General features: G+C 44.0%; 1 protein-coding gene across 4 annotated transcripts in view; it reads left to right on the top strand.

Annotated features, from left to right (window-relative positions):
* Med13l (mediator complex subunit 13L) overlaps nucleotides 1-25516 on the top strand; it is a 222319-nt gene that overhangs the window by 31158 nt on the left and 165645 nt on the right. For all 4 annotated transcript variants that reach the window (XM_036171624.1, XM_036171622.1, XM_036171623.1 and 1 more), the window contains exon 2: nucleotides 3194-3431. In XM_036171624.1, the coding sequence (XP_036027517.1) occupies nucleotides 3194-3431 (238 nt within the window). The remainder of the gene's footprint in view (nucleotides 1-3193; nucleotides 3432-25516) is intronic.

Genomic DNA, 25516 nt, shown 5'->3' with positions numbered 1-25516 from the left:
GGCTAGCCTCAAACTTGTGATCCTCCTGCCTCAGTTTCTGCAGTGTTGGAATTGCAGGGGTGTGCCACTGCACTCAGCTGTGAATTTTAAGTAGATGAGACATTTTTAATCTCCATTTGTGATAGTGTTCCTGCCACCCTGCCTAGGGAAAGGATTGTTTTGTTTCCTTTCTGAGGTTTCTTCATTTTGCTCCATTGCTTCAGGACTGAGGAGGCAGAACACTCCCGGGCTGGTGAACAGAGTTTTTATTTCCCCTTGGACAAAGTGTTTGGGTAACTTCACCTCTGAACAGACACTAACTCAAGATTGATAGCAAATTGGTTCTTCATTGTTAATGCTTCTCAATAAAGACTGGTATATTACTTAATTTTGGCTTTAAATCAAAGGAACTAAATGTTTTAAAATGATTAGAAGTTTCCTAGTTCCTTTGGCTGAACTAGTTACAGTCTGTGATCGTGCTGTACAGCACTATCACTATACTGCTGGTCGGACAACTTTGTAAAGAGCACAGCAGGTGACAGTGGCACAGGAGGTTAGTGCCAGTTCCAGGGTTGGAAAACCTTTCGGGATCAGCCAATATTTGCCTGCTGAACTGTGAGGATGCTATCGACGAAAGTGCCTAGTGAGTGAATCGCTCTGCCTGGGTTTGCCGGGGACAGACTCAGCCAGTCCACAAACCTCTAACTGTCTTAATTTTCTAACACTTGAAACGTGGTCACTGTCATCCTAGTGATTGGTATTACTGTTGTGTTTGATGTTTTCCTTCTCTTCCCACCTCCCCTGCCCAGAGTTCTTGGATACAGAACAGTGTTCTTGGCTTCAGTGATGAATATTCTATGTATCTTTTCCGATCTGAACTATTTTGTTTTTATTTCATCTCCTTCTTTGATATTTATTTAGACATTAATTTTAGGCTTTCTAACTAGAGCACAGAGATGTTACTTTATTAGAAGAAACAAAAGAACTTGAACAGAAAGCTAGACAAGGGTGTGGGCACAGCAGTGAGGTGTGAGGGTGGTGGTCACTTCTGCAGAGGTGAGAGCTCGAGCGCTCACACAGCTGTCCCGTCCGGATTGTTTCATGCAGAGATTGCGTGCCTGCCTGGCCTCGGACGCCCAGGCCCTTCTATACGTGTTGTGTTTGCATCTACCTAAAATGGGCTTTCTCCTAATAGCCTAGCTTGTTCCCAGATTCCATCTGCCTGATACAGTGTAAATACTATGTAAATAACGGTGAGACCATGTTGCTTAAGGAGAAATATTTAGGTATGGTGTCCCACACCTGTAGTCCCAGTACTTAGGAGGTAGGTGGGTCTTTGTGTGTTAGAGGCTAGCTTGGCTTACATGGTGAGTTCAAGGCCAGCGAGGGCTACATAGTAAGACCCTGTCTCAAGCACAGGCTCACCGGTGCGCACCCCTTCCCTCCACAGAGTTAGGAAAAAAAAAAAAACCCTCTTAAAAAAGATTAGCTGTCCATATGTCTGCCATAGACTAACAGGTAGGTATCTGAGCTTAAGACGGTAGTAGCTTGGTTATTGCTTTTGTAACCTTTCTTTTGAAGTTACTGTCTTTTGGGATAAAGGAATGTGTGTATATACCCCTTGAATGTGCCAGTCAGCCATGTAAGTACCCGATGAGCCCCTGTTGTGTTGCAGAGGAGATGGCTACTTTCCTGCCCTTGGTGCTTCTGTGGTGAAAAAAAAAAGAACATAAAATGACTGACTTTGTGGGAGGAAATGAATGGTACAGTTGGGAGCACATGGCTGTTTGGGACAGGGCCATGGTTGCTCATCTTTGCCCTGTCCAGTCCCTGGTTCCAGTTTGTAGCTACTTAAGTCAGAATCCTGCTTTCCTTTGTTAGAAGCGTCTTTGATGTTCAGTTCATCAGACCCAAACTTCAGGAAATCTGAAAGTAGAAATGTGTGGAATGTGTAGCAGCATAGCCTCTGCTTGCTTGTTTAAAGTTCCCAAGTTTTAAAATGTGTTTAAAAGCCAAAGGCCCGACCGCAGCAGAGGCCTGCTAAGGAGGCCAGGCTCAGGGCTGCGTGTTGGTGACACGGTAGGTTTTGTTAGCAGCTGCTTCCCCGAGGACCTCTGGGTGCTGTGCTGCCCCGGTAAAAACTCACCTCTTGAACTAGCTGCCGAGGTGGGGGAGTGGGAAATTCCTTGGCAGAAACAATGTCTTCTACAGGCGGAGAAACTCTTGTTTCCAGCCAGTCCTTGGAACCAGATGTTTTTCATTGTAGATCTCCAAATTTGGGACTGTTGGCATATAATTCTGGGGCTTGCCATTCCTAATGTGAAGATGTGAAGTCTCGAACACTTCCAAGTGTGGATTTAGAAATATTTTCAACGTTAGATTTTTGTGTTAGGAATGATCAATCCCCCCCCCCCCCATTTTTTTTTTTTTTTTTTTTTTTTTTTTTTTTTTGAGACAGTCCCTCTATGTAGCTCTAGTTGTCCTGGAATATAGACCAGGCTGGCCTCAAACTCACAGAGATCCATGAGTCTCTGCCTCTTGAGTGCTGGAATCAAAGGCATGCACTGCCACACCTGGCCACTTAGTTTTAAATCTCACTTGTTTTATTTATTTACATTAAAAATTTAAAAATGTGTATGAGAGTCTTGCCTGCATGTATGTATGTTTACTGGGTGTGTCCTATGCCTGTGGACACAAAGAGGACACTGGTTCTCCGAGGATTGGAGTTAAGGAGGATTATAAGTCACCATGTGGGTGCTGGGAATCCTACCTTGGTCCTTTCCAAGAGTAGCCAGTTCTCTGAACTGCTGCGTAATCTCTCTAGCTTCTGATTTGGTTTTAAAATAAGTATAATTTGTGAATTGAACAGGGAGTAATAATTGAAAATAGTTTTTAAAAAATATGGGTACTTTTTAGTAAATGGTTAGGCAAAATTTTTTTCAACAGCACATAATGATTGCCATCTTGTTTTATTTTGGTATCTAACATGATTAGCTATGTAGAAGTCTTGATAGAAATTATTTCCACACCCCTGTCCCCAAACCTAGAAGGGCTTGCTGATGTGTACTCTTCATTGAGAGAAATCTTACAGTGTGAAATTGAGTATAAATGCTTATTTTATCAGCTTTCCTTTCTTAGGAAAGGAACTTGCTCTTAGTGGTCTATAAATAAAAAGAAAAATCAAAACTATTGCAAATTTCTTGTTGTTTTCCAGGCTGAACTCACAGGAATCAAATGGCGTAGGTACAATTTTGGAGGGCACGGGGACTGTGGACCCATAATTTCAGCCCCAGCCCAAGATGATCCAATCCTGTTAAGTTTCATCCGATGTCTGCAAGCCAACCTGCTGTGTGTGTGGCGTCGTGACGTCAAGCCAGATTGCAAAGAGCTCTGGATATTCTGGTGGGGAGATGAGCCCAACCTAGTGGGAGTAATACATCATGAATTGCAGGGTAAGGATTTTGTTTTTTCTTAAAAATTATTTGCATCACATGTTTTTGAACAATGGTAAATTTTGAAAAGGTTTAAGAGTTACTTAAAAGAGATCCTAAGTATTCAGTAAACAGAACTTTTGTCAAGAGTCAGTTTCCTTTCTCCCCGCTTCTGTCCCTGCATTTCTATTCCCTAAAGTCTCTTGTTCTTCCCCAGGTCATGATGAAAATTAGCATCTTGTAAGATCACTTTAAAATTATTTTATTATTATTTAAAGACAGGAAGTCACCATGTGGCCTTAAACTTGAGCACTTCTTCTGGTTCAACTTCTTGCATGCTGGGTGGGGTACAGGTGTTTGTCAGCTCTGGCCTCTGAGATCACTACTGTTAAAGCATTGTGTACACTGCCTGCTGTGTTTGGGTGGAGACAAGTTATGGCCCACTGTATCTGAATAATAGTGAAGTGTGAGTAACTAGGAAAACAGCTATATGAACAGAACTTCCCCCCGCCCCTGGACTTTGCCAGCTGAGATCTTGGTTGGCAAATTGAAAACAGGAATTTAATGCAAACCTTCATTGGACAAATCGCTTATTGACCTCCAGTAGTTTTTTAGAGAAAGATAACTTTATATAAAGTGTCTCAGGCTGTTTTCCTCGAGTCATTTTTCACGGATTCCAGAAATGCTAATTTTTAACTTACTAATTTTTGACTTCAGTTTGCATCTGACACCTGGAAACTTTGAATTAATGTAAGATATTTGTTAGTGTAAACCACTTTTTATATTTACCATACATTTACAGTAGCAGACAACACTGTCAGTGTTTTTGAGTTCTGCCAGACATCTTCATTCTAGCCAACAGTTTCTAGTTTATATCCTACAGAATTTCCTACGGGGGGAGATTCCAGAGTGTGTTTTGATTTTGAGCTAGCCCTTTGGTGCTGCTCGAGCTGCCCTGGGCTCCTGAGTGCTGTGGTACAGTCTGCTCACCAGCTTGGTTAGTAGCCCCCATTGCAGTGAAGAGTGCTGGCGCTTCGGACCTGGGCGCCTGCAGGCTTTGTAACCTAACTACTCTAGTTAATTTGTGGGTGAAAAATTGCAGGCATTGATGAGATGTTTTGTTAGTTTATGTTTTTATTATTTATTACAGGAATACATAAAACAAACTTCAATGTATTCTTGTAGGTCTGTTTTTAAGGTTCCAAATTAGCCTAAAGGATTTCCTGCCAAATTCTTTTGAAACTTATTGGCAGCCTTTTTTTAATTTTTGTTGGTGGCGTCTCCTGCCACAGCAGCTAGGGGGCAGTACAGCACAGTGGACTAATTGAGCTAGCTCCTGGGCTGCAAGCCTCCTGCTGCTAGGGTGTCTTGTTCTATGAGCAGACTCTCTAGGTGAGACTGCTTACTAGTGGGCTCAGCAAGCAGAATCACAGAGTTTACATCCATCTTAGAACCTGGCGTCTCAGAACCTGTCGAATCAGTACATGATGGAGGTGAAGTTCGATCTTCCATCACCTGTGTCTTGGCTTTTCCAGTCTCTAGAAGAGCTTCTAGGTGATCCTTATTACTTTGTGTTTGTTTGAATATCAAAATAGTGCATTATTTTAATTTTTTACGTGAGGTTGAAAGTATTTTTTCTTGAACTTTTCTCCTTTAGTTTTTAATTTTCAAAAATATTTTAAAGCAAAATGGATAGTTCTAGTGATCTATTGTGAGTGGGCATGTGTACCAGGACATAGTTGTGGAGGTCAGAGGACAACTTTTGGGAGCTCTGTCTGTCTGTCTGTCTGTCTGTCTTTCTACCATGAGTGTCCTAAAGCTTCAACTCAGGTAGCTTTGCTTAGTGGCAGGTACTTCTAACTGCCGAGTCATTTCCCACCTCCTCCTTTATTTTTGGTGAATATTCTGGATTTTCATCTTCTGTTCCTCCTTACCGACCGATCTCTTGATTCATTTTGTAACAGTTTGGAAAGCAGACCGATCTAATTATGGAGTTGTTTGTTCCTGACAGCAGAGTGAGTGCTGTTCTTGGAGATGGCTTGGCTAGCTGCTGAGCTGAAAGGTGGGCTGCTCACCTTCCTAGGCTACTTCAGGTCTCACATGTAGTTTATTGCTTTGATAAGTTTTTGTTAAAGAATTAAGCAAAGATTGACTTATTTCTAAATAGTTTTTGTCTTGTTTATTTAACACTACTTTTTTCCCCCCGCCCTTAAATCAAGGTTTCACTTTGTAGCTCTGGCTGACTTGGAAGTAGTTATGTAGCCCAGGCTGGCCTCAAACTGAGAGATTTGCCTTCCTCTACCTCCCAAGTGTTGGGATTAAAAGTGTGCACCACCACTGCCAGTGAAAGCACTGCCCTTAAAGCAGACAGTCAGGACAAACGGAATGAGCACACGAAAGGACAGATGAGCAGCTGGAGTGGTTGTCGTCCACATGTGCACAGGAGGTAGCTGTGCCCTCTCAGCACCTTCGTCCTTCCCTTCCCGATGGATTGCTTCCTTCCCCAGGAGAATGGCAAGTGTGTTCTCGTGCTGAGCAGCTGTGACATCCTTGAGTGTCCCCTTCGTTCAGTGTGCTGAATGTTGGGAAAGTTATTGGAGCCAGTCACACAAACTGTCCACTTCTGCATGTGTAAGTAGCTGAAAGAGTCTGTTACGTGCCTCGAGTGTTGGGAGAGATTTGAAACGTCATTAGAAAAGTGAGTGGCTAATGACGGTGAAGGTGACATGTAGAGTGGTCGGGAAAGCAAGCGGCAGAGGGTTGAGAGTGTTGAACACTTCCTTTCCAGTGTATGGGAGAGTTAGTTTAGTTTAGGTAAGATAAGCTTTAGCAGAGTCCTGCTAGCGGATGTGAATCTTCGGCACGGATATTGAAGCACTCTTATGCTCTTTGGTTATGTTTTAGAGTTTTCCTGTCAGTGTCATACTTTACAGCACCCTGCTGACAAACACAGACAGAAAGCAGCAGCCGCCTGCCTTGGTGTGCACGTGTCTGCTTTAGTACAGGAGCCCCAGAGTGAGAGGACTCCTTTAGGACACAGGTTGAATTTGTACCATTGCATTTAGAATGCCTGCAGTATCTGGAGCAGTGTGAGGGAAGATGAGGATACATACGCTCAGAGCCATGGGGGCGTCGTGTGGCCCTGGACTGCTTGGCTTCCAGTGCCTCTGTAGTCACTTAACAGCTGTGAGTCTTTGGTCAGTCTATTTCACCGATCATTGTCTTAGTTCCCTCACTGGAAATTGGATTATGAGGCGAAAGTTAATAAAGCCCTGAGCTAGCACACACAGCAGTTAATCTATAGCTGTGGCTGTTGGCTGTTGCTACTGTGCTGACAACTGTGAGCTCATAGATGAGAATTATGTTTTGGCATTTTCTAAATAATTGATTCTGTTCTGTGTAGCAGTTAGTGCTTGCTACTGCCAAATATTAAAGTCTACTTTTAAGTTGACAAAATTATATTTTCTAATTTTAATGTTTGGGTGGGGAAGTAGGGAATAACAAAACACCACAGTAGCAAAGATAACATGCTCAGGAAATTTACTGGATTTTCCACAAAGGTTTTTTGTGTATGGGTATGCATTGTCGGGGGCTAGCATGTGCCACTATGGGCATGTAGACTCAGAGGACAACTTTTGCAAGTCCTCTCTGCCCACAGTGGTTCTGAGGCTTGGATGCAGATCTTCAGGCTGGCATGCATGGCTGCCTTTTCACCTGCTCAGGCATCCTGCTGGCCCCTTCTCCTCGTTTCATACGAACCCCCCCAGGTACGGTGTGAAGAGGACACTGGTTTGATTGTTGTGCCCTGTAAGTAGAACCGTGACTGCTGCCCCATGTCAGAACGGTACCTACTGCATGTGTGTAGTCTTCTCTTTTGGCTGTTTGAGTGCTTCTGTCTGTGAGTCCAGTTAGAGGAGTTGGTGGTTTAGAAGGTGTGTCAGAGAGGTGCACACCCTGGGCTATGCGCAGAACCCCATTAAGAATATGTGACAGGAGTAGACCAGGATGGCCTGGCCTCACAGGGATACCAGAGCTGAGATTAAAGATATCTGTTACCGTACCTGGCTTAAAATGTATTTTTATTGCTATTCTAATTTCCTAGATTTTGTTCTGAATTAGTTTGCCAAAGCTATAAAGTAGTAATAATTGCATGATGACTCTCTGTGTAAGCATACATGCTCACTTAAATATTTGACTTAATAAATAATACATCCTTAGCAGACTTGACATTTAAAGACTTTAATAAGTAACAAATTCTTACTGTGAAATGATGGAAAGATATCGACTCAAATTCTTTCATATGAAGAATGGAAAAAGATTCAGTGAACTAGAATTATTAACCTAAATGTGCTTGAAATTGAGAGAACAAGCTGAAGTCTAACTTTTCTATTGTAAATAACATCAGCGTGTTACTGCAGGCAACTTACTGAAGTGTGTAATTAGTTTTTTTTTTTTTTTTTTTTAAAGAAAAATGAGACATTTATACTAAGATCATAGTGAGATAGAACCTTGTGAAGGGAAGGCTCATGTTTTGCTGATATAAAAATTAAGCAATTGGCAAAGTTATAAAGATTATTGCTTTAGGGAAAAGTCAAATAAAGTTTTGATTTGGGTGTTATTTTTGGTAAGCCGAGGTATCATGGTCTAATTTTGTTTTTGTTTTTTGAGACAGGGTTTAGGGTTTCTCTGTGTAGCTTTGTGCCTTTCTTGGAACTCACTCTGTAGCCTAGGCTGGCCTTGAACTCAAGAGATGCGCCTGCCTCTGCCTCCCGAGTGCTGGCATTAAAGGTGTATGCCACCACTGCCCAGCTCATGGTCTAATTTTTTTGCATTGACATGAAAACCCTATGTATATACAATGAATCCAAGTAAAAATCATTTAAAATTTATTTCTATTATTTTTAATTATATGTGTGTTTGTCTCCTCATGTGGTTTTGTGTACATGAGTACAGGTGCCCCTAGGCCTGAGGCATTGGATCTTTTAGAGATAGAGTCCCAGGTGTTTGTGAGCTGCCTGATGTGGGTACTGGGAACCTTTGCAAGAGCAGCAGGCACTCTGAGCTGCTGAGCCATCTCTCCAGCCTGTAAAGTTTATTTTCATGAAGTGTTGTCTTTAGAACAGATTAGATGGCAATTGGCAGCAGGTAAACTCTATCTCATGTATGAGTGTGAATGATTTTGGTGAGGACTGTGCTTTGTGGGCACAGTCTTTGCTTGGCAGTTTTGAATATTACATGTTTGACCCTCTCCCCTGCCCACTGGTTTCTACCAAAACAACTGTTTTTTGTTCTTTCAAAAGCTTGTCTGTCCATAGCAAACTTTAAGATTAGTTGGGGTTGTTGTGCATTAAAAGGCCATAAAGATTTCTTTGCCCAATAAAATTGTAGCTCTTATTCGGGGAGGCCAACTTAAGTATATGAATGTGAAAAATTGGGGAACTGTTACCAGAGCTAAAGGCCTAATTCAAGAAAGAATCGCTTACTTGGTCATTGGATTTGAAAGGCGTTAGAGACACAGGTATATGTAGAGGACAAGCGTTGGCTTTATAAACAGGTCTTTGGCTGGCACAATCAAATGATACCAAGTATGTTTTCACTGTTCCTTTATATAGGAAAGGGCATACGTCCCTGACATAGAGTAGTGTTAGGAAGGAGATCTTCTGGGTGAGCACGGTCCCCACAGGAGATACCCTGGTGCTTTTAGTGCCCATCTTTGTGGTGATGTAGCTGACCCTGTTGGAGACGGAAGTGTAGAGGACATTTCTGGTGCTGTCACTCATCCAATGGTCCTGGAGCTTAACCCTGCAACACCCAGTTAGTCTAGAACAACCCCGGAACTAGTAAATACCATGTTAACAACAGGAATGGGGAAAAAACTGAAATTTTGGGTCCATAAAAACTTGACGTGAATGTGCGATAGGCATTAGTGTCTGCATGTGTGAAGTATCTTGTTGAAGGTACTTCATCTTCCCATCTGTTGTCATACCGAAACAGAGAGAGACCTGCAGCAAAGGTTTGGGTGAAGCAGGGGCTAGTGCTGAGGCTGCCTTGAGTCGTTCCCTGGTCTCTGTGCTTAAAGGACAGATTGCTAACACGATGTGCAGATCTCCATGCTGGACTTACTGTCATAATGGTTAGAAAAATATTTATAAGGACAGTTTCCGTTTGATTTTGCTCTATGCTTTTGCAGTTGAAATGAGGACTTAATCTACTCATCTGTGAGTATCATTAAGCAGCTGAGGTTTTTACAACTGGTCTCCAGTGTGGGGACTGTAGAGAACACACAGACAGGCTTCCCTGCAGATGTCTACAAGTCTGGCACTCTCTGAAGACTCATGATGTTAGTTCAGCTGTGTTAAGAGTTTTCTGACTGAGTTGGTGTCCTCGCGCTGCCTGAAGAGATTCAGGTATTATACCATTGTAGCTGGGAGGTGTATAGCGATTTTCTTGAGAGTTTCATTGGTAATGGTTTTGAGCAATTTCCCACAAATTCTGGGCCACATAACCTATTACAAACTCAGTGTTGGTGAGTGTGCCGTCTGTGTAATTGGGTCTTGTTTTGACCCTGTCTCTTTCACTGTGATTTGGCAGTGAGTTCAGGGAATGAGCATTGTCCTCTTGAGGCCCAGCTCTGGCTGAACTGAAGGTCTGCTGCATTGTTCACCCGGTGGTGCAGTTGGGCTCTACTGTTGCGGTTAGTGGCACTGAGTGTGAGCTGGCTGCCAGGGTCTTGTGGTGGCAGAGCCCCTTGCAGCCTGGACTTGATCACACGGCAGAGCTGGCTTGACTGAGAAGAGAGGTACAAATGGGATGAGGAGAAGTATTTTTGTGTCGGAGCAGATTGTGTTCGCACAGTGCTGAAGCGGAGCGCAGAGCACCGGCAGGCTGTCGTTAGCAGCCTCTTTTCCTTCAAATGAAAAGTACTTTCATTACTTCTGAGTGTTCTGGGGTTGGAATCAAAATGCCTTGCTGCCTCAAATATGAAAGGCTTCTGTTTGGCAGGTTTACTTCCTGACATAGCAGTGTCCTGCTGGGACGGCTCTAGAGCACCTACCTGAGGAAGTGAGGTGTGAAACTCACTAAAGGTGCCTCGGTCTCTCCGTCTCTCCGCTCAGATGACTTTCTTTTTCACAGTTGATCTTGACCTTGTTTGCTGTTGATAAGGAAGAATGTTATTCTCATGGAGATAGAGCTAGCCTAAAGGAGGCAAGTTGAGGGCTTTGCTGCCTAGTTTCAGGTACTGTGTTTTTAGCTTATTTTAAAAAGTAACCTGGTAGATGTTTATAATGAAAAGCATGTCTGCATGGCATCCCTGGACAAATTACTTACAATTCTTGTTGTTGAGGGAGGAAGCAGCATTTGCCAACAATAACCCATCTGGTGGAAATGTTTGTCATAGTGTTTGCTGCTTTCATGAGGAGCATAACAAAGGAGGGCTGGGCACCTGCCCTGTTGCCTCAGGAAAGGCTTCGTGACCTCAGCTCAGCTAGAGCCTGGGGTTCAAACACCCCCCTGCAGTGTAAAACATTCTATTAGAAGAAAAAGTGAAATGACTTAAATATGCCAGTGTGAGGGATTTGTAGGGATCTGTTTGGGTCTCCTTGTATTGTGGCTCTAGTCGGGATCCCCTGGCATAGGTACCCATTCTCTTTAACCACAGCCACACTGAAAATTATAGTATTGATCGTGAACGGGTGCTTTAAGAGCACTCTTTGAGCTTATAGTTAGAAAATGTTACTGTTTAATGATCTTCCATATTTAAATTACCACTTTTATTTACTTATCAGTGGATCTTATGTAGGGCTATGCAGAATATAGAAATGAATCTGAAACATTTTTTGCCTCTCAGAAGCTGAAAACTAGGAGTTGTTAAATGCAGAAAGCAGTCTTCTTAGAGGACCTTACATGTGGAAGGAAGCAGAGCTGTGAGGAAGAGAGAGCCAGTGATCTGGCCCTTGATCAAGAGGCTTCTGTGGGAAAGCACCCGTGTGAGCACACAGAGGCGTGCTGGGAAATGGGTTGGGAAGGTGTGTTGCCCCGCAGGGACAAAGGGTAGCAGTGGTCTGTAGGTAAGTAAGGGGCAGGCCTGGGTTTCGAGTAGAAGTACCTCATAGGGTTCAACACCGTAGGGGGAGACTCCATCTCTGCCCTCCCCCACTGTGACTGGGGCCAGCATGGCGCTAGCACACACCAGGGACCAGGGGGCACATTGGAAGCTGTGTCGGGATGTCTCCTGTAGTATTGGGGACTAGTACTTCCTGTCCTGGACTGCACAGCAGGGCAGGAGACAGGATTTAAGGAGAAAGCATGACTACGTTTCAAATCCGTCCCCCTCTGTCTGTCGTGTGTGTACATGTATATGCTGGTGCACATGCTCATGTATGCTTCTGCATGTGGAGGCCAGAGGCCAAGATCATGGTGTCATCCTAAATTGCTTTCACCTTTTCTTTTTTGAGACAATGTGTCTCCTGGGACCTGGAGCCCACCTATTCAGCTAAGCTGGCTGGTCAGTGAGCCCTGGGGGTCTACCCGCTGCTGGGTCATAAGCAAAGCACTTTGCCACACCTAGAGTCTTATGAGTGTGCTGGAGGTCTGAACTCAAGCCTCGTGTTTGTGCAGCAAGAAGTACTTTACTGACAACCCCACCCCCAGCCCTCAAAGATTCCCTTGATTGTATATTGAAAAGACAGTTATGTGACTCTGTTTTTTCATTAAGGAATAACTCTTCAAATTGTTACAGAGCAGTTTGACACCATTATTACTTGGACTTGTGGGAGGTGTTTGCTCTTCTGCCACTTGCCTTACAGTCCCTTCTGGCTTTAACCGGTCTGCTTGAGCTGTGGATCCACCTTTCACCTGGAGAGCTCAGTGTTGTGGAATAGAAAATTTGTTTGACTATGTAAAGATGTGTTGCCTTTGTTTGTGTTGCAGAATAATTGTTTAACCATGTAAAGACATGTTTCATTTGTTTAACTATGTAAAGATGTGTTGCTCTTTCACATTGCCTGCCTAAGGCGCCTGGTTGGTCTAATGAAAAGCTAAATGGACAATAGTTAGGCCTAGGAGGGATAGGCAGGGCTGGTGGGCAGAGAGAAAAAGGCTCTGGGTGGGGTGGGGGGTGGGGTATAGCCAGCCAGGAGGAAGCAGGGAAGCAGAAAGAACAATACATAGATGAGGTAAACAAGACTCAGGGCAGCACATAGATGAATAGAAATGGGTTAATTTAAGTTAAAAAATGTTAGAAACAAGTTGGCAGGGCAGTGGTGCTGCACGCCTTTAATCCCAGCACTCAGGAGGCAGAGGCAGGCGGATCTCTGAGTTCCAGGCTAGCCTGATCTATAGAGCGAGTTCCAGGACAGGCTCCAAAGCTACACAGAGGAACCCTGTCTTGAAAAACAAGAAAACAAAACAAAACAAATAAACAAACAACCCCCCCCCCCCAAAAAAAAAAAGGAAAGAAAGAAAAAGATACAAGCCTAAGCTAAGGCCGAGCATTCATAATCAAGAAGTCTTCATGTCTTTATTTGTGAGCTGGTTGGTGGCCCAAAGAAAATTCCAACTACACTCAGCCTTTTCTAATTTTCTTTTTAAAATGTATAACTGGGCTGTACAGTTTAGGTATTAAAATGGAAATTTAAAGTCTTATTTGAAGTTAATTGAGTAGGTTTCCAGAAGTCATTGAGTGTTGAGAAAGTGGTCTCAACATTTCTGGCTCTGGCTGTGTGAGGATGCTAAGACCTGAATATTTTCGTGTAGGAACACAGCTAGGCTCCTTGCTGTTTTAAGTGGAGTGGGTCTGGAAAGCTGTGGTGTGTGTTGAGCAGCCTGCTGGAGTGCGGCCGGGCCTCTAGGAGCATGGCGGGTGTAGGACTAATGAGGCTGTTGGCCAGCAAGGATTGTGACTTCCATGCCCATCTTGTGTGCTGTAAGGAGTGTTTCTTCTCATACTTTCTATTTGTCAAAGAATTTTTATTTGTGCTTGCCATACCTAATTTTACAGTAGCAATAAACTAGGAATAGGTGATGGCTTGAAAAAAGTCTATGTTGAAAATTAGGAACTAGATAATAATCATCAGATATTTATGGTTAATGTCTTGTGTGCCAGGTATTAGTTTGTACTTAGTTTTTCTATCTCTTACTTTGACTGACTTGTAGAAAAACCTTGTAGTCAAGGTTCTGTTGACTTGCCTTTACCTGTGTGTTGATGAAATAGTATGTGGGATAGATTTTGTAGCTACAGAGTGAGTGGTGGCTTTGCCCTAGTGACACTGTCACCTCAGCCAGTTGAGCACCGTGGGACTGCGAACAAGTCTCTAACTTACCTTGGTGCTGTCTCGGTTGACATGCTTCCTTTAAACAGCAGGGCACAGTGCTTTTTTCCAACTTCTAAGATGTTTTACATTTCAGTCATTCATGCGTTCATAGTGTGTGCATTTGTGTGCACATATGCATGCACACACACCACAGTGTATATGTGGAGATCAGAAGACACCTGTGGGACTCTGCTCTCCCAGGTGCTTGGGATGGAACTCGGTTGTCCACCTTTGCAGGAAGCACCCTTTCCTGCTGAGCCACCTTGCTGGTTTGTCAGCAGTTTAGTTCACCATCATTGATGGCTTCCTGAGATGAGGAGAATCCTTTTCTCCCCTTTGGGACTCAAACCTAAGGCCTTTCACCTGCAAGCAGGTGCTCACTGCTGAGCCAGTTATAAGCTTGAGAAGTGGGAATCCAGAAGCTGCTGCCTTTGTAATAGTGGTTTCCATCTGGAAGCCTGAGCACCGGGCAATTGAGTTAGAAGAAGAAATATTGACTGAGAGTCTTATTCACATGATTATGTTATGGTGGTTTCAGCTGATCCTGTGATTCTGTGCTAGGTGTTGATGTGGAGAGTAAGTCAGTCTATACGGTGCAGATAGAGCTGAGCTGCTCCATTAGTCTGTGAAAGTGATGCTCAGATAGTGTGGCTGCTGCACTCTAAATGTGTTGGCAGTCTGGCTTAAATGCAGAGAAGGGTTTAGAATCCAGGCTTTACATAGTCAAAGATTAAATATCTCCAAAGAGTGCTGTACTCCTGTATTTCCAGTATTGGTAGGAAGAGGCAGGAGAATTGCCATTAAGTTTGAGTTTTAGGGCAGCCAGTGTTTCATATCAAGACCTGTCAAACAAAACAAATCAAAACAAATTGGAAGAATTTTCCAGTTTCTTTACTTTTTCTCAGAGTCCAGCTATAACACCATTTTAAAACTGTGTTAAGCTTAAAGCTTCCTTTTTCTTCCTCCTCCTCCTCCTCTTTTTTTTTTTTTTTTTTTTTTTTTTTTTGTTTTTCCCCTTCCTCTGTATGACTCTGGTTGTCCTGGAACTCACTTTGTAGAGCAAGCTAGCCTCAAACTCACTGAGATCCATCTGCTTCTGCCTCCCGAGTGCTGGGATTAAAGACATGCATTACCACTGCCCAGTGAAGCTATTTTCTTAAGACTTCGTTTCTGGAAAATGCCCTGAGTTTTGAGCTGTGAGCAGAGGCAGGTCAGGCATGTTGGATAGAAAGTATTGTGCTGTCACTGCTGGCCTGTTGACCTAATGGATGGCATTGCAGGGACTTCGAGGTCACCCACCCTCCAGATTATAAGAAGCTTTATTATAAAAGGGAGGAGGAAAAAAGCCAACAGTACAGTTAGCCTGAATCTCCTGTGGGAGTGGCTGGTGTGCCTTTCAGAAATAGCTCTTCCTGCCTCTAGTTCCTAGCCACTGGATCCTATGTTTGGAAACTTCAGCTGATAGTGCTACCTGGGAAGATTCTCATGCTGTCCATTCGTTCAGTCTGCATTTTGAATGGGAATTTCAGGCAATGACACCAGAGGTATTTTGAGGACCTGGGAGAGGCCAGCCAGTGCTGAGATCTGGCCCATAAGCGCAACTTTTTTTTTAAACTTTGCACAAAGGATGCTATCAATTTGCCAAGTGGTTTGGATCCATGAGACTGTACTGTCTTGTTTTGAGCAGGCAGATAACTAGCTTTGCCTTTCTTATATTTAGGAGGAGTGGGTCAGAATTACCAATATACTAAATACTGTATCTAAGGCGAATTTCATGTATGGAACTGGAGTAAAGCTATTAACAGTTGAGGAAGTTAAACTGGTTATCTTTTTTTTTTTTTTTTTTAAGTATTTTGGCTTTAAAACCAATATTGGTTAAAATACAACTTGATCATGGAATACCTCTAAGATTCATTTAGCAAAGATGCTCAGATGAGCTGCTAGAGTAGCAGTTCTCAACGTGTGGGTTGTGAGCCTTTTCATGGTGGGGGTCCCCACATCATGAGGAACTATATTAAAGGGCCGCAGCTTTAGGAAGGCGGAGAATTGCCGTGCTAGAGGCTCAGGAGCCTGCTCTGCTAGTCAGGAGGCTGTGGGGTCTCTTAGCTGTAGGTTGGTAGGAAGTTGGAATTCAGTTCAGCCACTGCACACGGGAGCTGGAGGATTAATTCCCTGTCTTTTCTAAAAATGTAATGAATTTAGGACATCTCTTCCTACGTAGTCATCAGGTGTGCGTGGGCTTCTGTGGCTTCTCATGACTCTTGTGTCCTCAGGCTTATCTGCTGCCGGGCTGCTGTGTGGGTGCTGGGTAGGGGTGCTGCTGTGTGGGAGCTGCTGGGTAGGTATTGCCGTTCACTGGTGATCTGCACGGGGAGTGGGGCTTGGGGCTCGTAGAGGAGTTACAGGAAAGTGCAGTGCAGTGTGGGAAATTCTGTGAGAGGGAAGCCTTTCATGCCTGGCCACAGCTCTGCCTCCCATAAGGTCTTCTTTATGCTATTCCATTGGGGTGTATTTCTGCAGTTGAAGATGCAGAGCTGACTTCTGCTGTTAAATGTCTGTACAGGAGAAAGATGAACTAGATGTGAACTTTGGGGGAGGTGAGAATCATAGAGCTTTACTATTTTTATGATTAGAATTCAAGGGGACAGCTAATTTGTAGACCCCAGTGGAAGGTCCAATCCTTTGTCTCTTGTCTCTCAGTCTTAAGCTCTCTGGTGTTCCAGTGTTGAACCCCCAACTCACCACTTCTCTGCTGGGCTCTTGCTTCTCTGTTTCCATACGGCTCACCTTACCTTCTCTCACTTATTTATTCTTAATTTTTAAAAGATTAATTTTATGTGGGTGATTGTATGTAGATTTTTAATGATTTTTAAAATGAAAGGTGGTTCAAAAATGTTGGTGATACTCATGTGGGGCAGATTGATGGGTTTAAATTAAATAAGCAGCTGCTATGTAGCTCGCCAGTCAGGCAAAAGTGCACTCCGTGGGGACAGAGGTGACTGTGCTGGAGGGTTTTTTCCTTCTGTGATAGACACCCTTGCTGGCCTTCAGCACTTGGATGAAGTGATCTTGAGATTGTCATTTACTTAATCCCCGGGTTGTTTGAAGGAGAGTCAAGAAAGGGAAACGCAGCCAGAGAAGAGCACAGAAATTGCTGGTGCCCAGACTGGAGGGCAGTGTGAAGTGGCAGATATCTCATTTAAATTGAGGGTGGATATAAATATGACAGTGAGTTGATCAGGTGTGGTGTATGTTGGAAAACATTTTCTCTGGCCTCACCTTTGAACTAGACATTCTGAAGTTTTAGTTTATTGTTTGATCTTTCCTTTTGTAGTCTGAAGGAAGAGAGGAGATTTCTTGATAAGTGACTTGAGTTTCATTAACTAGCTCTTGAATCTAATCGTTGAGTTACTATTGCATGAGAAGCTCAGTGAAATGGCCCCAGAAAGCTCTCTCATTCCCTCCCTCACTCTGGGAGTTGATGGGGGAAGAAATCCACAGGACTTGGCTTTATTGGAGAGCACTAAGGCCGGCCGCAAGTCCGAACTAAAATGCTCCCAAGGCCGTGCACATTTGGAAGCAGTAAGTGTTACACTCCATGTATAAATGGCGTTTCTCCCAGCACCAGATTTGTTTTAGATGCTAATATTGGAACTGTAATTGACAATAGTAGTTGATTTTCTTCTTTTTAGACTAAAGGTCTCTGGTTGCTATAGCAATACCCCAGAAGATGTCTGTTGGGTCTCGTGGCAGTGTGTCAGGGTTACCTGGTTGCTGAGAGAGACTGCGGTGGGTTTTGAGCGTCAGGAAAACGGGCAATGTGTGCTACAGTTCTCTGTGGCCTTTCTCCTGTCGGCTTGTCCGTAAGAACTGTGCGTATTGACAAATGGCTTGAGGTACCCACCAGGTGTTAAGCCTACTGTCTTGTAAAATTTGATTATTAGGACCGAACATATTTAATTTTGTTTCCCTCATAATAAAGTAAAGTTTTTTTGGGGAGGGGGTAGGGCTAGGGAGAAGGGGTTATGTTCCATACAGATTAACTTTGAATACCATAGACTGGAAAATAATTTATTTAACTAACCCCATATGATTTTATTTGTGGAGTAATTAGAAATGAGTAATTGTTTGGGCTTAAGAACAGTCCTTCTACTAGAAAGGGCAGCTTGCAAGTGCTGTCAATGTGGTCAGGTGAAAGGATGGAAGATTGACATTTCTGTTGCTCAGAACTTTTGATTTTATTTTTAGTTTCTTTTATCCAAATAAAGTTGTGCTCCCAATCATTTACAGACATTAGCTTATTGATTATTATCAAGTAACTGCTTTAAATTCCCCAGGTTTCTCCAAGGATACTCTGTACACACTGAGTTCTAGTGGCAGACACAGCATTGGTGCTGTGTGCATTTGGCCTCAAGGCACTGTTAAAAACTTCAGCAGACACTTACTGAACTGCCCTTATGCTCTGGATCTCAGACGGTCCCTGGGAAATGCTCCTTAACACAGCTAGCCAGAACCAAATTTTATTTTAATTTTTTTTTTTTGTAAGTATGTTTTGCCTGCATTTGTATCTGTTTGCCACATGTGTGTCTGGTGCCTGCAGAAGCCAGAAAATGGCATCAGATCTCTCGGAGTTGGAGCTACAGATGGTTGTGAACCACCATATAGGGGCTGGAAATTGAACCCAGCTCCTCTGGAAGAGCATCAAGTGCCCTTAACTGTTGAGCCATCTCTCCAGCCCCCAGGAACACATTTTAAACTGAGTAATAAAATATAAGGTAGGCAGTCAAGGGAAGGTTATAACACTAATTGTGGAACAGAAGCCATTTGGTACTTGAGATGAATGACTGCTTTCATCAAATTAAACAAAGCCTTGAATGTTCCAGATGTCTCTTTCTCCATTCTATTTTGTAATCACATTCGTTGATCTTGGGTCTCACTGAATTTGAGTCCCTAAGTTTGATTGCTTTGAAGTATGAATGAGGCTATCTCCCATGCTTTGGCAGCTTGGAAGCTGGAGAGGGTGGTGGTGGAGGTGGACTTCAAGAAAGGCTCTGCACTCCAGTTCTCTGACTCCTGCTGCCCTAGGTGGACAGCCAGCATTCGCCCTCACGAGGGCTCTGTCAGCAAGGCTGCCTGCAGCACTAGAGCACCCAGGCCATTCTGACTCGATAGTCCATTCAGTGTGGCGGCCATATGTCACATGGCTATTCAAGTCGGTGTTCATTTTAATTAAACATGAGTCCAGACCCTGGTAAATTAGTGCAAATCCTCAGGTGTGACACATTGCAGTTGCTCAGAGGCCATATTTGGCTGATGGATACCCAGCTGGACAGTGTCAATAAAACCATTTCTATTGCTAGAACAGTTGTGTTGGCAGCACTGGTCCAGACTGGGCTCCATCCTAAGGAAGAGGCACTAGAGATGTCTTCTGAACAGAAGGGTTCTGCTGGGTGTGCTGGCTGGGAAGGGGTCTTCTGACTGGTACTCATTAAACATGTCAGGTTTTTCCTCCTTCCTTTCTCTCCCTCCTTTTTGAGATGGTAGTAAATATACTTAAGATGGTAGAGAACTAATTTTTTAGTGATTTTTAAAGGGACCTCTTGGACTGCTCAGTGGGCAAACCACCTCAACATCCTGCCATTTGTAAATGCTGTGCCACCACTGTTGGCTGTGTTAGGAAACTTTATTCTCATGAATCCACTTTGCTGTGTTCATTTTCTTAGACTCAGGCAGGGTTTGTGTGGCTTATTTGGGTACAATTAGGATTATGTGCCAAAGAAACTGCAGCATATGAACTGGGCCAGTTTTCGATGTCTGTGTCCTTGGTAGACATGATGGTTCGTTTTAATTGTCACCTTGACAAATCTCAGTGAGGGATTGTCCAGGTTGGCTCTCTATGGGAGGCGGTTAAGGTAATGGAGGTGGGAAGACAGCCAGCTTGGGTGGCAGAATCCCTCCTTGCTGGAGGGATCCTGGATTGTGTAGGAGTGGAGAAAGCAGGCAGAGCACTGGCTGGCTGCTCCCCACTGTGGCTGCTGTTAGATGACTTAGCCACAAGCTCCTGCTTCCTTGACTGCCCTGGGTGACGGGCTGTATCCTGGAGTGGGGAGTCAGGCAACCCCCTTTCCTTGAGGTGGTTCTGACAATAACAGGAAAGGGAGCTAAGACAGTTGGTGTGCACGTACAATATGAACAATTTTTCTCAACATCACTGGGGCTACTTCTGAAGTTTGCCTCGGGGTATTGGGGTAGTGTTTTAAAGAAACTTTTAGCACGATGGTGTGTAGCTGATGAAATAGGGCGATCTGTTCAACATTAATGCTCACAGAGGGTGGGGGAGGTGAGTGCGCTCGGGTCATTTCCTCTGCAGTGTTCAGGAATGCTGACAGTGCCACACTCTGGGCTCTGCTCTCCTTGGGTGTAGTTAGAGAGCTGTCCAGCCAGTATCAGACCCTGAACTGGTTCCACCTGAACACTGTCTTCCTCTGAGCATGGCCAGGGGACGTGTGTGCTGTTGTGGTGATTGGAATCATTTTCAAATGCCATGCTTTGAAATACACTCTGTTGAATTGTTTCCATTTCAGTTGGCTTAGTAGAGTTTGTGGCAATTGATTGCTCAAAACATTAGAAGAAGTTAGGAGGAAATGATTAACTTATTAGGAGTGCTTAGAAGAGTATTTCAGGAGAAAGCCCCACCCATTTTGGTTAAACTGTGGTTAAATCCTATTAGAATTAAGACCCTAGCTCAGAGTAGGGCTCACTTGGAAATATGGGCTCTGGCCATGTGAAGTATCTGGGATACTACTGCTTTGTGCCATCTGAGAAGGCTCATCTTGGGTCTCTTTCTTGGCGTTGGGGCTGTGTGAGAGGGCAGGTCTGGGCCCTGTTAGCAATGTGAGACTCTCACCTTGTAGCTGGCAGAGAGCAGTGAGGCTGAGTGAGAAGAATACTTAGAAAGGAAAGGTGAGCATGGCCGAGTGCATTGATCACGTCAACAGTGCTGCTCTTGTCAGTGTTCAGCAAAATGTGGGATGGTCATGGAGAGCTGCGTGGGCAGTAGAAAGGGCCAGGAATGGTGGTATTTCTTTAAAACAAGATGAAAACCCCAGCCCCAACCAAAGCCGTGAACAATAGCCTCCAGTTCCTTTTTTTCTCATAGTGGAATAATTTGAAGAGGTTTCTTAATGTGATCATAGGTATCTTATTTCATTCAAAGTAGAATTTCTTAAAAGAAGCTGAACATGAGGCATACTGTACTGGTGTGTGGTTTCCTAGTGAAGCAAGCTCTTGTATATGTACTAATACATGCGGTCTACCTGGCTGGCGGTTTAACCCATGAGGCTGGAGTAGTTTTCAGAGTCATTGAAAGTTTGTCGGCCGGTCCAGTAATTGACCAAGATGCACACTTGCGCTTCTTATCAGGAATGTCCCTCTGGTCTGTACTCAGGGTGTGTTGCATGTGGTGACTCTTGCTGTGGGAGCTTTAACGTGTCCAGTTTTTACTGTATTTTCAGTAGGTCACACTTGCAGTTTTTCTGATGCTTTATTCTTCATCTACAATATTTGAGTTAGTATGTTAGTATTGTTTTCTTGTACCTATGATTAGAGAAATTGAATCTTGTTCCTGTAATGACGGGTATCATATGAGTAAAGCATGAAGAAAGCTTTCCATAGAAGACATGTCTGCCAGTCCTGCGGAGCAATAGCTGTTTCTGCGGATGACTGGGTTTCATATTTAAATACTCATGGATCCAAGTGCACCATGTCTGTCACATTTGTTACCCTCCTTGGTATCGAAATGACCCATTTTTCTCTGCTAGAGGTGGTCTTCGGTACTGTCAGTGTGGCTCCTTAGTAGTTGGTGCCACCCTTGATGAGCCCTTTGGTGTGATGGCATCTTTTAACTTTGTATGCTCTGGATCTAGATTTGGCCATCTTGCCAAGGACTTCAAGAGCCTCTAGTTGGGGATCTAGGACCACAGTCTGGGCCTGGGGTGCTTGTTGCTGTGCAGCCACTGTTTGCTAAGACCCCAGTAACCAGAGCTAGATGAGTTTTAGGACTAAAGATCTAGGGCTGTGGTGCGGTGGCAGAACACTTGGTTAGCCATCCCTGAAGTAGTTCAGGAGCCCAGGCTTTGACTTTGATGGCATTGTTCTCATGCTGGTATCTTTGTTCATGCCAAGCAGCTGCCTAACTCAGAATTTCTTGCTTGCTTTAATCCCACAAGGCGCAGTGTAACGCTCTTCACAAAGAATGGACGGATGGCATCTGTCAGGGGTAGATAATAGATGCAGAGGATTCTGTACTGGTAGGAAAAATGGCGGCACCTTCAGTTTTGCTTGAGTGCCACCGAGGGAAAAGAAACCAGACAAAAAGGAGTAAAAAGTGATTTGGAGACTTTTCTTGTCCCTTTCATTTTTGTTTGTTTGTTTGTTTTTGTTTTTCGAGACAGGGTTTCTCTGTGTAGCCCTGGCTGTCCTGGAACTTGCTCTGTAGACCAGGCTGGCCTCAAGCTCAGAGATCTGCCAGCCTCTGCCTCCTAAGTGCTGGGACTAAAAGTGTTCACTACCATCGCCTGGCTCCCTTTGGTTTTTTGATACAGGGTCTCTCTTTATTGTTCTGATTGTCTTGGAACTCCCTCTGTAGACCAGGCTGGCCTCAAATTCACAGAGATCTGCCTGCCTCTATCTCTCAAGTGCTGAGATTAAAGACATGTGACACTATGCCTGGCTTGAAGACTTTTTCTAAAGAGTATATATTTAAATTTTTTTAAGCATTTCGTGTGTATGAGTGTTTTGCCTGCATGTGTGTATGTGTACTTATTTGTGCCTGGTGCCCACAGAGGACAGAATCGGACATAAGATTCCCCTATAACTGGAGTTACAGGCAGTTGTGAGCCTCTATGTGGGTGTTGGGATCCGAATTGAATCTGTGTCCTCTGCAAGAGCAGCCAGTACTCTTAACCTCTGAGCCAACTCTCCAGCTCCATTATGGCTGAGTAATCTTAATACTCAGGAGGCAGAGACAGGTGGGTCTCTGTGAGTTAGAGGCCAGCCTGAGATACGTTGTGAGACTTTTATCTAAAAATATATACATAAAAGAAGTGCTCATAATCTATTATATTCTGGGGATATATGTCTTACAGGTGCTCTGAGGCTGAGCCTGAGTCAGAACTCTACAGTGAATGGCTGATGGTGACATCTGACTTCTTTGTCCCTGAATGGTTACTTTGCTGTTTGCATTGCTAGTTTCAGTTTTCAGTAGACTTCGGCAGCAGTGCAGAGATGGACCTGTGTGCTGCAGAAGGCAGGCCACAAGAGTGGCTGACTCATGACTTGTAGTCAGAAGTAAGAGTTCGGTACGTTTTCACTCACTGTCCAGTGACCTACGTAGCCCCAGAAGAGATCTGTGGTGAGTGCCAGCTGTGGTCACTGCTGGTGACACTGCTGGTTCTCTTTCAGTGACAGTTGGCACTGTTCTTCCAGGTGCTCTGCCAGTGCTGCATGCAGGCTGACTAGCTTAGGAGAGGAGTGGTCACACAGGTAAGGAAGGGTCAAGAGCCAGGTCCACAGTCTACACAGTAGACTAAAGGAAGACCTTCGTAGAAGGTGAGGTGAGTCATCAGTCAGTGGCTACAGAAGGAGCTCGTGGCAGGGACTGAGGCAACGAGCCATATTAAAAGCCAGGGCAGCAATTAAGGCCAGAACACATGTTAGAAGCAAGTGATTTTAGAGGCTTATGATTTAGAAGTCAGAACATCCACACACTGAGAGAGATGGTTCAGAGAATGGGCTCCGACTCATGGCACATGGCATGGAACTTGAGTCTTCTCATGTGTAGTGTTGCAAGTTCAGAGCCAGTGACTATAGATGATAGCACTTGGAGTTTGGCACCTCCCTCCCTTCCTGGCAATGCAGGGCTCCTGGTCAGCTGGAAATTACTGGTGCTGTGTGGCAAGTTAGGGTCTGTGAGGGTCTCTTCTCTCTCAAAGTCAACAGATTTAGATGATCCTTCTCCATAAAATCTTAATCTGTGCAGAAACTTGGAGTGAGATCGGCCTTTGGAAGCAGATCACAAGATGTGATATGGTATACCACTGACATGTGGAAGAGACGCAACTTGAAGCCTTCCAAGTTTTGCAAACACTATTACCACATGCTATTTCCCTTCATAAAATAACATTTTTGCTCTGGATGTCTTACTCACCAAAAATATTTGTACTCTTTTGTGGGTACTGAGGATGGAACCTGGGCTTGTGCATGCTAGGCAGGCATCCTGGTCTTATTTGCAAGCATCTCAGAAATAGAATTCATGAAACTGGGTGAGACTGGGTCTTGGAAGAAACCTGAGTACTTAGAGAGCAAAGAAACCCTTACAACTCCTGCTTGATGATGGTGTGGGCATGGCTGTCCTAAGGCAAAGCACGTGTGCAGCCTGTAGTTCAGAGGGAGTGTTTGAGGCCACTGTCTAGTCCAACCCCATTATATTCTGCAGGCAAGGAAACGTTAGGAGGTTTTATAGTGACCAGCCAAGAAATAGGTGGAGCATCACTTCCCAGATGCTCAGCACTGGTCCTTCACCAGAGCCTGGTGCTGGGGGAGTTCCCACTTCACTTTCATTTGCTTGGTGCTAAGTTTCCCCACACTTGGGAGAAGTGTCTAACTTGGCATTTACTCCTAACCCTGTTGTTGATGGAAGAAAGGTGGAATTCTCCTGAAGCGTTAACATTGTCTTATTGAAGAGGACCCAAGTATGTCTGTGGGAAGATGCCAACAGTTTTAGATTATTAAGGTGGTCATGAGAGATGAGGTGTTTCTGGCCCTCATGGCTGTAGGCTGAAGTGGCTTTCATTGGCCTGTGTTACCCACAGAGCTGTCACATTGGAGGACAGAGATTCTATTTCTCAGGTAGATGATGCCTCACCCAGTAGTCAAGACTTAGGTCCAGTGAATTGATGACTTCGTTATATTTTACATAGTTAAGCTCTGTAAGGGGTTCTGCTTGAAGTGAAGGGTGCTTACATCTGCCAGAATCATTACTGAGCCTTTCTAGTAATTTAGTTTCTTGAAATTGAAATGAAACTTTCTGAACACAGCCTTACTGAATATGGATTTCAGAGCCGTGCTAATGCTTCTGTCTCTGCAGATTCTGAATTGATCTGAGTTTGGCAGTGAATTATGGATGTGTTATTTCAGGAATTTTGCACATGCTCTGCTTTAAAGCACTGATGATTTCTGTAGAACGCTGTTATGTGCATTGGCTCACTCAGTGACGCTGAACCCATCAGATGGCCGCATTGTCCTCTAGGACCGCAACCAGAATTGATGAGATGGAGCAGGCCACAGCTGCTTAGTTTCTCAAACTTCAGATTTTTCAAAATGAGTTTTATAAATAGGGTAAGATACATTATTTTGATGCCGTACTTTTTTTTGTGCAGTTTGATAATACTTCATGTAGTCTTTTTCTTAACATAATTACTTTTGTAATTCATTTTCTTCTCACATTGTTTATTTCAAAGGAAAAGCGTGTTAGGAACAATGTAGACCTACTCCTCATACTGGGTTGCCTTGTCCAGCCTTAACACACAGGGGGATGCTTAGTCTTACTGCAACTTGATATGCCATGCTTTGTTGATATCTATGGGAGGCCTGGCCTTTCCTGAACAGAAATGGAGGGAGAGTGGATTGGGGGTGGGAACAGAGAGGGTGGGATGGGGAGGAGAGGAGGGAAGGGAAACTAGGCTGGGATGTAAATAAATGAAGCAATGAATTAAAAAAAACCCGTAGATAACA

Source organism: Onychomys torridus, chromosome 22 (assembly GCF_903995425.1).
Source record: "Onychomys torridus chromosome 22, mOncTor1.1, whole genome shotgun sequence".
Classification (NCBI taxonomy): domain Eukaryota; kingdom Metazoa; phylum Chordata; class Mammalia; order Rodentia; family Cricetidae; genus Onychomys; species Onychomys torridus.
Note: the sequence above shows the minus strand (reverse complement) of the source record. Positions and strands in the feature narration are given on the sequence as shown.